At 42.3% G+C, this 13035-nt stretch overlaps 1 protein-coding gene and 1 long non-coding RNA gene across 4 annotated transcripts in view; one reads left to right on the plus strand and one right to left on the minus strand.

Annotated features, from left to right (window-relative positions):
* The window catches only part of PCMT1 (protein-L-isoaspartate (D-aspartate) O-methyltransferase), a 51888-nt gene that overhangs the window by 28310 nt on the left and 10543 nt on the right, over positions 1-13035 (plus strand). For all 3 annotated transcript variants that reach the window (XR_012667693.1, XM_048844281.2, XM_048844282.2), the window contains exons 4-5: positions 1346-1450; positions 11738-11858. Coding sequence is in view for 2 of the 3 variants with exons in the window: in XM_048844281.2 (XP_048700238.1) it covers positions 1346-1450; positions 11738-11858 (226 nt within the window). In the remaining variant the exon portion in view is untranslated. The remainder of the gene's footprint in view (positions 1-1345; positions 1451-11737; positions 11859-13035) is intronic.
* Positions 2968-8450, minus strand: LOC125634073 (uncharacterized). The gene is made up of 3 exons (XR_007355779.2): positions 8239-8450; positions 5743-5875; positions 2968-4109 (listed from the first exon to the last, which is right to left on the minus strand). It is a non-coding gene; the product is annotated as an uncharacterized LOC125634073 (long non-coding RNA).

The raw sequence follows: 13035 nt of genomic DNA on the forward strand, positions 1-13035 counted from the left end.
ACACCAGTTATAGTATAAATACCTAGATGCAGATTTTTATAACAAGAGTATATATGTTGGTCATGTTAATGATTGCTGAAGTAGAGCCTTAATCTCTTCTACTTTCAGAGGCTTTTCAGGTCACCTTTACTTGTGGGCTTAAAATAAAAGAATGGGTAGCCTTCAAATTCTTTCTTGTATTTGATCAAATTGCATGTGGCCAACTTTAAATATGGCTTTGTGGAATTGCATGTGGCCCCAGATTCTTGCATCTGCTTAGTTCAGTGCAAAGTGAACTGAAACTAATTGATTGGAGAAACCCTCTGGAGAATTCCCTTCTGTAGCGGGAATCTCTGGTTACTGTAAAACTATGCTGTCTTCTGTGCCTGCTCTGTCGTCTTCCACAGGGCTGAGCCTGCTTAGTATGAGGGGGGAAAAAGGGGTAGTAGAGGGGGTGGCAGAACAAGGCTCCACTTTTCCTAATTTGCTGCAGTTAACATTAGGAACATTATGCCAGAAGTATGAATAAAAGCTGCCCCTTTTGCTTTAATTAGGGCTGGTCCGAAGAAAATCAGGGAGCAGTGGTTGGCTTCCTGCCAGCCCCTTCTCTGCTGTACCTGAGCTATGTACCAATGCAGCAGAGAACTCGGCTTATAAAATATGGCATTATATGGACCTCTTAATTATGGATTTAAAAACCAATGATAGGATAACATTGATCATCCTGTAATAATCCAAAAATGAATGATTTTTTGGTCCCATATGCTTTGCTTTATAAGTTTTTGGTTGATACAAGGTGGCATGTTAGGTGTGTGGCAGCCGTCAGGGAGCTCTTTATGGCTTCTTTATTCTGACTCTGTGTGGGTGATGTATAGGCTAGAGCAACCTATGGGCTGCTTCTCTCATATTCCAACTGTCAATTTCCAAGAGACTCTGCAAGCTTAGGATAGCTGGAGCATAGCTGACTTCAACCACCACCTGTGCCAGCACACTTCCTTTGTGTGTTGCAGAATTCTCAACTGACTACATCTTTCTGGCCTTTATCATCAGATTGTTACAAAGGGTCTGGAATGCAGTGCAGAATCTGTACCAATGATTTTATTTAAAAGACCATATGCTACAGACCTAAAAATAGTGAGATGGCATAGTCTGTTTTGTTGTTAGAGGAAACAGTTGGGAACAATATGTGTTAGTTAGATGGAAAAGCATCAAAATAATTTTCTTGCTGTCGTGCAGAAGAACACTGACGTTAGTTTCCTATAACAACACTGGGTTGTCCTGTATAACCTGAAATCTCTGAAAAAGTGAATATGCAGTGGGTAAAATGAAGTTTTAAAATACATGCCCTTTTGTTTTTCTTTGTCAGCATGCGTATGCTCTAGAACTGCTATCTGAACAGTTACATGAAGGAGCCAAAGCCCTTGATGTAGGATCTGGAAGTGGAATTCTTACAGCATGTTTTTCGCGGATGGTGAGCAAACTGTTTTAACCACTTGAACCAACAGAAATTTTTCAGTCTGGATAAATATTTCATGTTATTCTGGTTAAATTTAAAAGAAAAAACAACAGTATAAATGTACATTCTCTTGATTTCTAGCAGCTGAATCTTTCTTTAGGAAACTGGAACCATTTAGGAACCGTTGAAATTTCCCTACCATATCAGACAACTGAACATGTAGTTTAGTATCCCATTCTGATGATGGTTAATACCAAATATTTCAGAATAAGGCACACTAAATCTCATAGTGGACAACCAAGGAATAACCTGAAGGGAAGTTTCTTCCTAACCCCAGTCAGTTAGCAGTTGTCTTATAGTCTGAAGTATGAGGGTTTTCTCCTGGGGGAATTCTGTGCCACTGTGCATGCACAGAATTTGTGTCCCGCACAGATTTCTTTGCTTCCCTGCAGAAAAATGACTTTCTGATGGGGATGCAAAGGGAAGCCACAAGAGCGGTCACATATCCCTTCTCAGCAGCGTGGGTGCGTCATTTTGGGTGCCTGGAACACCTGGTGGAGAGGTAAATCACTGCAGGAAGGAGGGGGGACCAGAGGATGCCCCATCCACCCAATCCCCATGCATCCAGGCCCCCCCCATACCTGGACCCCCTGTCCTTAACACCCCCGCACCTGGCCCTCCCCAGCCCCACCCTGGCTGATGGCTCCTACCCTGCGCCAGTCTCAGCTGCTAGTCCTGGCTGGGCTGGGGCTGAGGGAGGAGCACACTTCCCCGCATGAAGCGGCCTGGGCCAGCTCAGACTCACCCCCAGAAACCTCCCCTGGCTCTGCACTGCCCCCCCCGACCCCGCTTCCTGCTGCCACTGCTCCTCAGTCACTGGGGGAAGGGTCACGTAAGGGGAGCTGTTCCCCCTTCTGACCAACCCCCATGCATCCAGACTTTCCCCATGCCTGACCCCAAGCTCAGACCCGCCCTCCTGCATGTGGACACCCCCCCACACCTTGATGAGTCCCACCCCCTATGCACCTGGATCACCCCACGAGCCCCCCACATGCAGACTGTCACCCCATGAGCCCCAATCAGCTGCATCAGATCCTCCTGCTGAGCCACCAAGACCCCCCCCCCCGCCATGCCCCAGACCCCCACACCCTCCTGCTTCCTCCCGCTGAGGCTCAACCACCCTCACCTGGACCCCCCTTGCAGAGTCCCATAGACCCTGCACCTGGACTCCTTCACTGAGCTGCCCGCATCTATTTTGCCCCACACAGAACCCTCTCGCCACACACCTGGATCCTCTACACTAAGCCCCTCCACACTTGGATCGTGCCGGACAGGGCTGGCCCTAGACCAAATGGTGCCCCAGGCGAGGAGCATCTTCAGCCCCCGTCTCCATTTATTAAACTTTAAAATACCTTATTTTTTATTGCATTTGTAGCCCATTTCATGTCTTTGCACGATTTGCATGCATGATTTATCTGTTATATAAGATGATAAATTTGTGCATTAGGATATGTAATTCTGTATTTATTTATGTCATATATAAGCAAATAAAAATTTTGTTTTCTCTAAGCTTATACAAACTTTTAAATTTCAGAATAACTGAAATGTACTAACATGAAGAAATTGAACTGTGCACCAACATTGGGTGTACCAGTATTAAATAGTGTTACAGTAGGTGACAGCCTTAGAATGTTATCCCTAGTTCTTTAGTTCAAAAGGTCGCTTTTCTCACCTTTGCCCTCGTGAAGTGAAGCACAGCGTCAGAGAGATCCAAAGACTGGCCAGTGGAATTTTCAAGCGATAAAATAGCAAGCTATGTCAGTCTCTCGTCAGCCATTGTTGATCGAAGATTTGTTTTAAAGAGACTGAGCTTTGTAAAGCTGCGCTTATCACTCACGGCTGTGGCTGGCAGCATGAGCAGAATATCAAAGCTATCTATGCATTTGGAAAAGTGTCCTTCAGCTCTGCATCATGAATGAATTGGAAAACTTGGAGTGGAGAGGGCTTCCTATGTGGCAAAATGTGATGGATGTTGTCCAGTTTGACCGAGGTCTTTGTCATTGACGTCCAAACATTCCCCATGTGTTAGTGTCCAGTGAAGGTCTATATAATTGTTCGAGTATGTTCCTGTCTGCTGTTGGTAAGCTCCTGTTGGTAGCTTACTAAGGTTATACAAAAAATCCCAGGTCTTTTTGTGGTACTTCATTTGTCCAAATCTTTCTTCAGTAGACACTTGAGTAATGTCAACCATCGAGCAAAAAAACTTCCTCTTTTCTTCTGCGCTTCTCATCAGCTCACCTGTGTAACATCCAGTTTACCTTCTTTATACTGTTCATTAATGTACATACTACTCTTGTGTCCCCTCTTATTAATCTCCTCTCTAAACGAGGTAGTGTCTTCATATGGAAGTCTTTCTGTGCTTCTAATAACCTGTTTCAAACCTCTCTATTTCATCTATATCCTTTTTTGAGATAAAGTGACTAGAACTAAACACACTATTACCTGGTGGGGGCATGTCTGTGACTCATGTAATAGTATATTATCAGTTCCACTCCCTCTGTATCCTAACATTTTTGTTTGCTTTTTTGATTGCTGCTGTGTTTAAGTTCTTCACTCACCTCTCTGTGATGACACTTTTGTCTTTGCGAAGTAAGTTAGTTTGGAATCCAGCAGTCTGTAAGAGTACAAGGAATAATTTGCATTAATTCACATAGTCTTTGTTTTCCATCACCAAGTCATCTTTGGTTAATCTGCTATTCTTCTACTTCATAGTTAAACTGGGTGCAGGTGTTATGCTGTGATTGGGTAATAAGTTGTACTAGGTTTTTATCTTTAAGTTAAATTAAAAAAAACCCTTAGCTTCTATTAACAATTTCTATTTCCTGTCGTCCACTAATGGCTAATTAAGTTGTTTACTCCCAGTCAACCAAAACCAGGCTTTGTTGGTCTGTACAACTCAGTAGCTAATAATTTAAAACTACAATGCCCAAGTGGTCATTTTTTGTGTTCGGAAGGAACAAGACTTGTGAACCAAATCTTCAAAAGAGATGACATGAAAAAGAAGTCAAATTATGGCTTGTCTTGAAGATGTGTGGAATCTTCATGCCTAACATTGCTTTTTTCCTCTCCTGTTACACTGATGTGCTGTTAAGATTTTTTTGTTCTGTACAATGTTAACAGATTAATGTTGTTTTTTTTTTGTTGGTGTTAAATCCTGAAGAGTGTGTAAAAAATAGTATCCATTCCATAGCTGTGGCCCTATCTTCTCCTTCAAGTGTTGGCGGCAACAACAATAAAAAAGACTTCCTGAGATGGCCTTCTTGTGAGGGAACTGTATCTGCTAATGATAGGCATATCAAATGTGTCTACTGACTCAGGGAGTCTCTGACCCCTAGAAAATATCATTTGCAAATTTACATCCTGGACCCACAAGAACAGAGAAACAAAGTTGCCAGTCTTTCTGTTAAATAAATCTATGGAGCTGGCATTGGATCCTGGCTTTCTGAATCCCCCTGTACACTCCTCTCCAAAAAGTGCAAATGTGGACTTACTGCATGGAACATTGTTTTCCAGTCAAAGTTGATGAAAATGGAGAAGAGGCACTGCATAGACAGTGCATGGAGTTCTAGTTGAAGATCACTTTCTAACTCTCTGGTGAAGCAATCTCCTCCCCTCCACCATTCTTCTGAGACTTTGTGCCCCATGTGGCTACCACATAAGCTTTGAATGGCCTGCAGCACTGAGGACCCGGTGCTGTCTCAGAACCCTGAGGAGACACTGAGGCTTGCACCATCAAAATCCTCACCAGTGCAGGATACAGCACTGACTGCTTCCCGACCAGTACCAATGAAGTCACATGCAGCACTAGTACACCCTGCATCCCATACTATGCCACTAGCGCTGATGGTAGAATCAGGAGTCTGACAAGAGTTGGTACTGTGGGGGGGGGAGGGCTGACATGTAGTGGCACTGAGAGACTTCCTGGTTCTATGGGAACTGGAGTTGCTGCTCCTTTCAAATTCATTCTCCCTGGCAGTACCAGGACTCTTCGATGTGGCACTGAGCACCTCATCCTTCGCAGGTACCCTGGTTCCCAGTCCATACCCCTCCATGCCCATATGGCCCTACTGGGTTTGGTTGCCTCATGGGAGGCAATACTTCCTAGAATAGGCCACATGTGCCTGAGGCTCATTCATTCAAGATGAGTGCTACTCAGGTGGCACCTGAACCCCCAACAGCTCAGGTCTGCATCAATAAAAACAGGAGGAAACTGTTCTTCCCCCATTAACACCCATAGGACCAGTCACCTTGTCATTCTCCTTTCTGGATGAAGCAGAAGTTCTCTCTGTCAGGCTGTCTGGAGCAGCTCACAAGTGTGAGTGCCAACCTCAGGGCACACTGTCCAGCAACAGAGCACAAACTCCGAACGGGTTGTATGTTCTGTAATTAGATTTCACCAACCAAATAACAATTGTGAACTTCTAAAGCACTATATAAGCCTTAACATGGATCACAGACAGTCCCCTTGGGTACTCTGGTCTGTCTTGCCACACAGGCAAGCTTGCCTTTATGATTGGTGGTCCCTTACACCAAAAATCACAACAATATCACGTTACTCTCAGTCCCAAAGGACCAGTTACATAGCTCAAGTCAAGTGCACTCTAGCTCTCTTATCAAAGACAGTGATTGTAGCCTGTCCTATAATAAACTATCTAAAGGTTTATAACTTTGAAAAGAAATAAGTTATTTACACACAAATGAGATCCAGTCTTAGCAGCTATCATCTTTAGGAAGCTATAATATGCAAGCTTTATATGTCCTTTGCACTAACCCAAGCCAGACAGCTGGGGACCCCTTCTTTATGCTTAGAAATCTTTGCTCTTCAGAGTTCAAGCAGCATAGGGATAACAGTTCCTTCTTAACAGGCATTTTTATTCCCTTTCCCCAGCATTCAAGCTGTGATGGGGTGGGATGAGGGCTTATGTTTGTATCCTCTTCAGGGGCGTAGGGGAAGCAATGACTGAAGTCTTTTGTACACAGTGGCTTGTTTGATGTCTGTAGACCTTTTGTTGGGGAGGAGATAACCTCTTGTGGTGAACTAGTATTTCATACTTGGTAATGCTTTTCCCCTGACTTGGTGGATTTACAGTTTTAGTGAACATTTTTATAATTAGAGCAAATATTTAAACATTACTTTATAACATGGGATATAGATATCATAAGTAGGATTAATAGATGCAGCATCATACAAGCATTCCATAAAGTCAAAATACTAAGCACATTCTTAACTCTAATATCTAATTTTAACTCTAATTTTAATAATACTAACACAGGTGATCCAGATTGATATCCAGCTATACATTCTTCAGTGTTCAGTGAAGCCTGGGGCCTTGACTTGAGCTGGCACCAGGTCTGCCAGCATCAGTGTGAAGACAGATGAAGCCCTTCACGCTTTAAAGGATTGTAGGGTGATTTGAGGGTGCAGTTCCTTGGGATCTGTACTCTGTGGGCTTGTCTACACCGGCATGCTAAATCAGCGCTGCTGCGGTTGATGCAGTGGTGGTGATTTAACGGGTCTGGTAAAGACACAATAAGTCGATGGCAGAGCGCTCTCCCATTGACTTCAGTACTCCATCTTCCCGAGAGGCAGAAGGTAAGACAGCGGGAAAGCGTCTCTCGCCGACATAGCACAGTATAGACACCGCATTAGGTCAATGTAAGCTATGTTGCTTGGGGTGTGTGATTTTTTTCACATCCCCCTAAAGCGACTTGACTTAAGTGGTAGTGTAGACCAGGCCTGTCTCTTAGTAGGAAGCACTTCAGACAGCAGCTCCCCAAAGAACAGTCTCACTGTTCTTCTACTAGAGGTCCTCAGAGCCACTCAGGAAGACACAACTCTTCCACAGGAGGAGAGTGTCTTCCTCAGTGACCCAACTGTTTCACGCTTTCTCAAAACACCAATTTTGATCAGTTGTTTGGGAGATATGGACCCATTTCTCCAGAACCACAGCCAACTCTCCCCTTTGGGAATCACCTTTCTCTTTTTTTTTTTTTTTTTTTTTTTTTTTTTTTTGCTACCTTGGACCAGTGACTGGATACCATTGCCGTAATGTTGGGTTACTGTACACAACTTCTTCTGGTGCCTATCTGCTAAACACCTCTTCCCCATTGCTCTTCAGGGACCACTCTCATGAGGATCTTCTGCAATAAGAGATCCCCTCCTTTCTCCTGGAGCACTAAAGCATTTCCTGCCTTAGTATTGGGGAAAGGGTTTCTCCAGCCTATACATCCTCATCCAAAGAAGAAAGACTGATTGTGACCCATCTTGATGTGAGACAGCTAAACAAATTTATTTGCAAGCTAAAGTCCAGGATGGTAACCCTTGCCTTGATTATTCTCACTCTGGATCTAGGAGACTTGTTTGCATCTCTCCAACTACACCTTGCTGCTTGCAGGGATAGCTGAGGTTGGTATACTTCCCAGGCAAATATCACCTGGCTATGATCCTGTCCATGTCCCCCTCCTGGCCCAGTAATCTCTATCATGATAGAAAGACCTAATGTCTGTCTACAGGGCAATTCCCTTCACACCTCCCCTTTCATCCTGAACAGTAGTGACAGAGGTATTGCACTTGGGCTGGGGAGCACATGTTGAAGGACCTGCTTGCACAAGGTCAGTGGACATCCTAAGAGAGACAAATGCACATCAACCTCCTAGAGCTTAGGGCAGTCTGAAAGGCTTGTGAATCTTCCCTGATTCTCATTAGAGGTCAAGACATTCAAATATTGATGGACAATACCTACACCATGTGCCAGATCAACAAGTGAGGGAAGGGTCAAGTCTTCCCCATTGTGTCAGGAAGCTGTCATGTTTTGGAACTGGTGAATCAGAAATCAGATTTCTCGCTTGTCCACTTGCTTGGTCTGCAGAACACAGTAGTGGATGCTTATCAAATTGAAAAGTTGAACACCTCATTCTCCATGACATCTTCTCAGAGGAGCGCCATTCTCAAATAGACCTGTTTGTGAGACAAGATGACAAAGTGCCACAGCTTCTATTTACAAGGAGAACTGAGCCTGGGCTCCCTGACGGGTGCCTTTCTGATCCTGTAGATAGGGAGGCTTATTGTAGACTTTGCCTGTGTCGCTCTATTTCCAGTTTGCTCTGCAAGATCAAACAGATCTCAGTAAGACTGATTTTAATTTCCCAACCTGGCCCAGACAGTTCTGGTTCCTGGCTGTTCAGAGGCGCTACTGCTGGTAACTGTTGTCGCAGGCCTAGGGAAAGATCCTACACCCAGTCCTCTATCCCATGGCCTGGCTACTGGATGGATATTAAGCATAGAACATTGTTACTTCTCTCCTACTGGAGGCATCTTAGTTTAATAGTAGCAAGGTCTCTAGAGGACAGATTTACTGGATGAAGTGGAAATCTCTGAAGCCTTGGTACTGATTGTTTCAATTTTAACAGATAATTCTAGACTGTCTAAACCTATCTCTAAGTTCAATGAAAGTACACTTGGCAGTGATCTCAGTGCATCATGCACCTTTAGAGGGTCAGTCTTCCGTGTGGTAACTGACTGTCATAAAATTTCTGAAGGACTTAGCAAGAGTGTTTCCACCTATCAAGGAACCAGTCTCTCCATGGGATCACAACCTCATTGTGACCTTGCCTATTCCTAAACTATTATTTTAAGACATTACATTAGCACATGTAAACAAACATGTTTAAAGGTCTAGTGTAAGCCTTGATCAGTTTAGCACATATTAAAGTCTGTATCCTTTTACACTAACATATGTTAATGTTTTAAGTCCGTGTGCTAATATTATACCTTTTTAAGGACTTGTCTACATGGGGAAATTGGCGTATCTATAGAGCTATGCTGGTATAACTTCCCATGTGGACACCCTCTACTCTGGAATAAAATAAAATAAAAATAAAATGATTCCAGAATAATTACTCTACTTTAGGAAGACACCTTTATTCAGGAATAGTGTCCACACAGGGAAATTATACTGCCATGGCTATAGCAGAATAATTATTCCACTGTAGCTATGCCGCTCAGTTTCCCCATGTTGACAAGTCCTAAATCCTCTACAGCTACATGTCACTGGATCAATGGAACTCCAAATCTCAAGAGTGAGACTTAACGAGTGCAGGTGACAACGCTTTAGGCCCATGACTGTCATCCTGGTCTCTTTCAGAAGCAAGCTCAATAAAGAATCTTGGGACTTTAGAGAAAAATGCAAAACCTATTGCTTCAACACGGCTTTTCTGCAATAACCCTACAAAAAAGAGAAACATTTTTTCAACTGGGGGAGTAGAGAAACTAGTATATGTTAGACTTAATAAATTTGTGGGATGATCAGATACCATGGTTACTGTCTCGGTTGGTAAATTTTAGATAATAGTAGAACCACAAAATCAGATTTAACCAACTCTTGTAGCTTTTGGTTTTGAATTAAAATTGTTCTCTAGAAAGTTTTAATCTTCCAGGAAAGATACTGGACATAGCAAAATGAGGTTAGAAATTAAACCTTGTTCTTTTGACAGGTTTCAGAGGAACAGCCGTGTTAGTCTGTATTCGCAAAAAGAAAAGGAGTACTTGTGGCACCTTAGAGACTAACCAATTTATTTGAGCATGAGCTTTCGTGAGCTACAGCTCACTTCATCAGATGTTTACCGTGGAAACTGCAGCAGACTTTATATACACACAGAGAATATGAAACAATACCTCCTCCCACCCCACTGTCCTGCTAGTAATAGCTTATCTAAAATGATCAACAGGTGGGCCATTTCCAGCACAAATCCAGGTTTTCTCACCCTCCACCCCCCCACACAAATTCACTCTCCTGCTGGTGCTAGCCCATCCAAAGTGACAACTCTTTACATAATCAAGTCGGGCTATTTCCTGCATAGATCAAGGTTTTCTCACATCCCCCCCACCCCCATACACACACAAACTCACTCTCCTGCTGGTAATAGCTCATCTAAACTGACCACTCTCCAAGTTTAAATCCAAGTTAAACCAGAACATCTGGGGGGGGGGGGGGGGAGGAAAAAACAAGAGGAAACAGGCTACCTTGCATAATGACTTAGCCACTCCCAGTCTCTATTTAAGCCTAAATTAATAGTATCCAATTTGCAAATGAATTCCAATTCAGCAGTTTCTCGCTGGAGTCTGGATTTGAAGTTTTTTTGTTTTAAGATAGCGACCTTCATGTCTGTGATTGCGTGACCAGAGAGATTGAAGTGTTCTCCGACTGGTTTATGAATGTTATAATTCTTGACATCTGATTTGTGTCCATTTATTCTTTTACGTAGAGACTGTCCAGTTTGACCAATGTACATGGCAGAGGGGCATTGCTGGCACATGATGGCATATATCACATTGGTGGATGTGCAGGTGAACGAGCCTCTGATAGTGTGGCTGATGTTATTAGGCCCTGTGATGGTGTCCCCTGAATAGATATTTAACTTGGATTTAAACTTGGAGAGTGGTCAGTTTAGATGAGCTATTACCAGCAGGAGAGTGAGTTTGTGTGTGTATGGGGGTGGGGGGGATGTGAGAAAACCTTGATCTATGCAGGAAATAGCCCGACTTGATTATGTAAAGAGTTGTCACTTTGGATGGGCTAGCACCAGCAGGAGAGTGAATTTGTGTGGGGGGGTGGAGGGTGAGAAAACCTGGATTTGTGCTGGAAATGGCCCACCTGTTGATCATTTTAGATAAGCTATTACTAGCAGGACAGTGGGGTGGGAGGAGGTATTGTTTCATATTCTCTGTGTGTATATAAAGTCTGCTGCAGTTTCCACGGTAAACATCTGATGAAGTGAGCTGTAGCTCACGAAAGCTCATGCTCAAATAAATTGGTTGGTCTCTAAGGTGCCACAAGTACTCCTTTTCTTTTAACCTTGTTCTTGAAATTCTTGCTGCCAGTAGTAGATGATATAGTTGTGTATGGTAGGACTTTAGCTGTTTAATAGTGAAGGGAAAAATCTGTATTAATGCTCTAAGATACCAAACTTAAACAAAACCACCTTTAAAAAAATCTTTTTTTTAAAAAAAAAGTAGCTACAACAAAGAAATTAACTGATAAAACTATTGGCACACTTCTTATATTGTGCACTGGTTCTAGAAAACAGAACTTAGTGGTTCTGAGCAGTAGCTTTATTAGGATTGGGGTAATGCTTTACTAACTGAGCAGACTTACTTAAAGAAGTGAACTCAGAAAATGGAAATCGTGACATTTAAAATAAAACAAAACTAGCAAACTATTCAACTGTATGATTTTCTTCCAGGTTGGTCTCCAAGGACGAGTTGTAGGAATTGATCATATCAAAGAGTTAGTAGATGACTCAATAAATAATGTCAAAAAGGATGATCCTACATTACTGTCTTCAGGAAGAGTGAAACTGATTGGTGAGCATCAAAGACTATGGTATACTTATTAATTAAATTAATATTCTGACTAAAAGCTGACTGCAAATTACCTGCATTTGGAAACCTGATTGGTTTAATTTCTTTGAGGAAGATTTTCAGACACCAAGGGCGTTAGGTGCCCGACTCCAGTTGAAAATTTGAAGATTTAACTCGCCTTTTAGGCCTTTGAAAATCCTTCCCTTTGTATGATTTTGATTTTTCTAGCATTTAAAAAACAAAAAACAGTCAGTGCACTGAATGCACTTTTCTGACATAATAGTGTATTCCTATAGTAAAACAAAAACTGAACAAGAATTCACTTAAGTGTAACGCTTTTTAAAACCAGGCCTGTATTTACCACTTCTTTGTATGTGTGAATGAGCTTGCTTACAAAATTAGAGCATTATAGTGCAGCACTCTGTGCTTGTGCAGTCATAGTTGAAAGACTTACTGGCCAAAAATAAAAAAAGTACTAGAATAGTAATCAGCTCAACTAGTTCTAAAATGTACTGTCAGTGTCTGTATTTTGTAGGGATTGGTAATATAAATTGATACCAAGGCAGTATAATTAAATCAGTGTAAATGAGGGCCGAATGCCCAATCATAATGTTTACTAGACTACAAATCTGAATTTAACTATTGCGATGGAAATATAGCAAGGAAAAAGCACAGTCTTGATTATAAAAAAAAAATATAGTATTATATGTGTGTTAAATGGTTTGGTGCTGGGTCACTAGGTGCTTCTGTAAGAAAATTGCTAGTAAACTATACACCTTACACTTCTACTCAGCCCCTGTAGCTGAAGTACTCTCCAAAAATTCTGACTTTTGTTTCTCTTCTCCAAAAAGTGGAGGCATTCCAGATTTTTTCCAAACTAGAGAAATTATGTGCTAACCACCATGTGGTTGCCCTATGACAGCATGCCTATAGATTCACCTTGCTTCCATATACAAATGCTCCCCGTGGTGCATCACCAATTCATTTAGATGTTCTTCAACCAAGGTTAGTTGTGGTATTAACTTTCACCATGGTAATCTCCATTGATACAGTGCTAGAGTGCACAGATATCACGTTTGTAATAGCCTTAAGAGTGCAAATAGTTTTCCCATTATTGTCATACAGTGCATCAGTTGCTGCTTAGGTGGCCTGTCTGGTCTGTTTTTTGCACTCCACTGCA

This window comes from Caretta caretta, chromosome 3 (genome assembly GCF_965140235.1).
Source record: "Caretta caretta isolate rCarCar2 chromosome 3, rCarCar1.hap1, whole genome shotgun sequence".
Classification (NCBI taxonomy): domain Eukaryota; kingdom Metazoa; phylum Chordata; order Testudines; family Cheloniidae; genus Caretta; species Caretta caretta.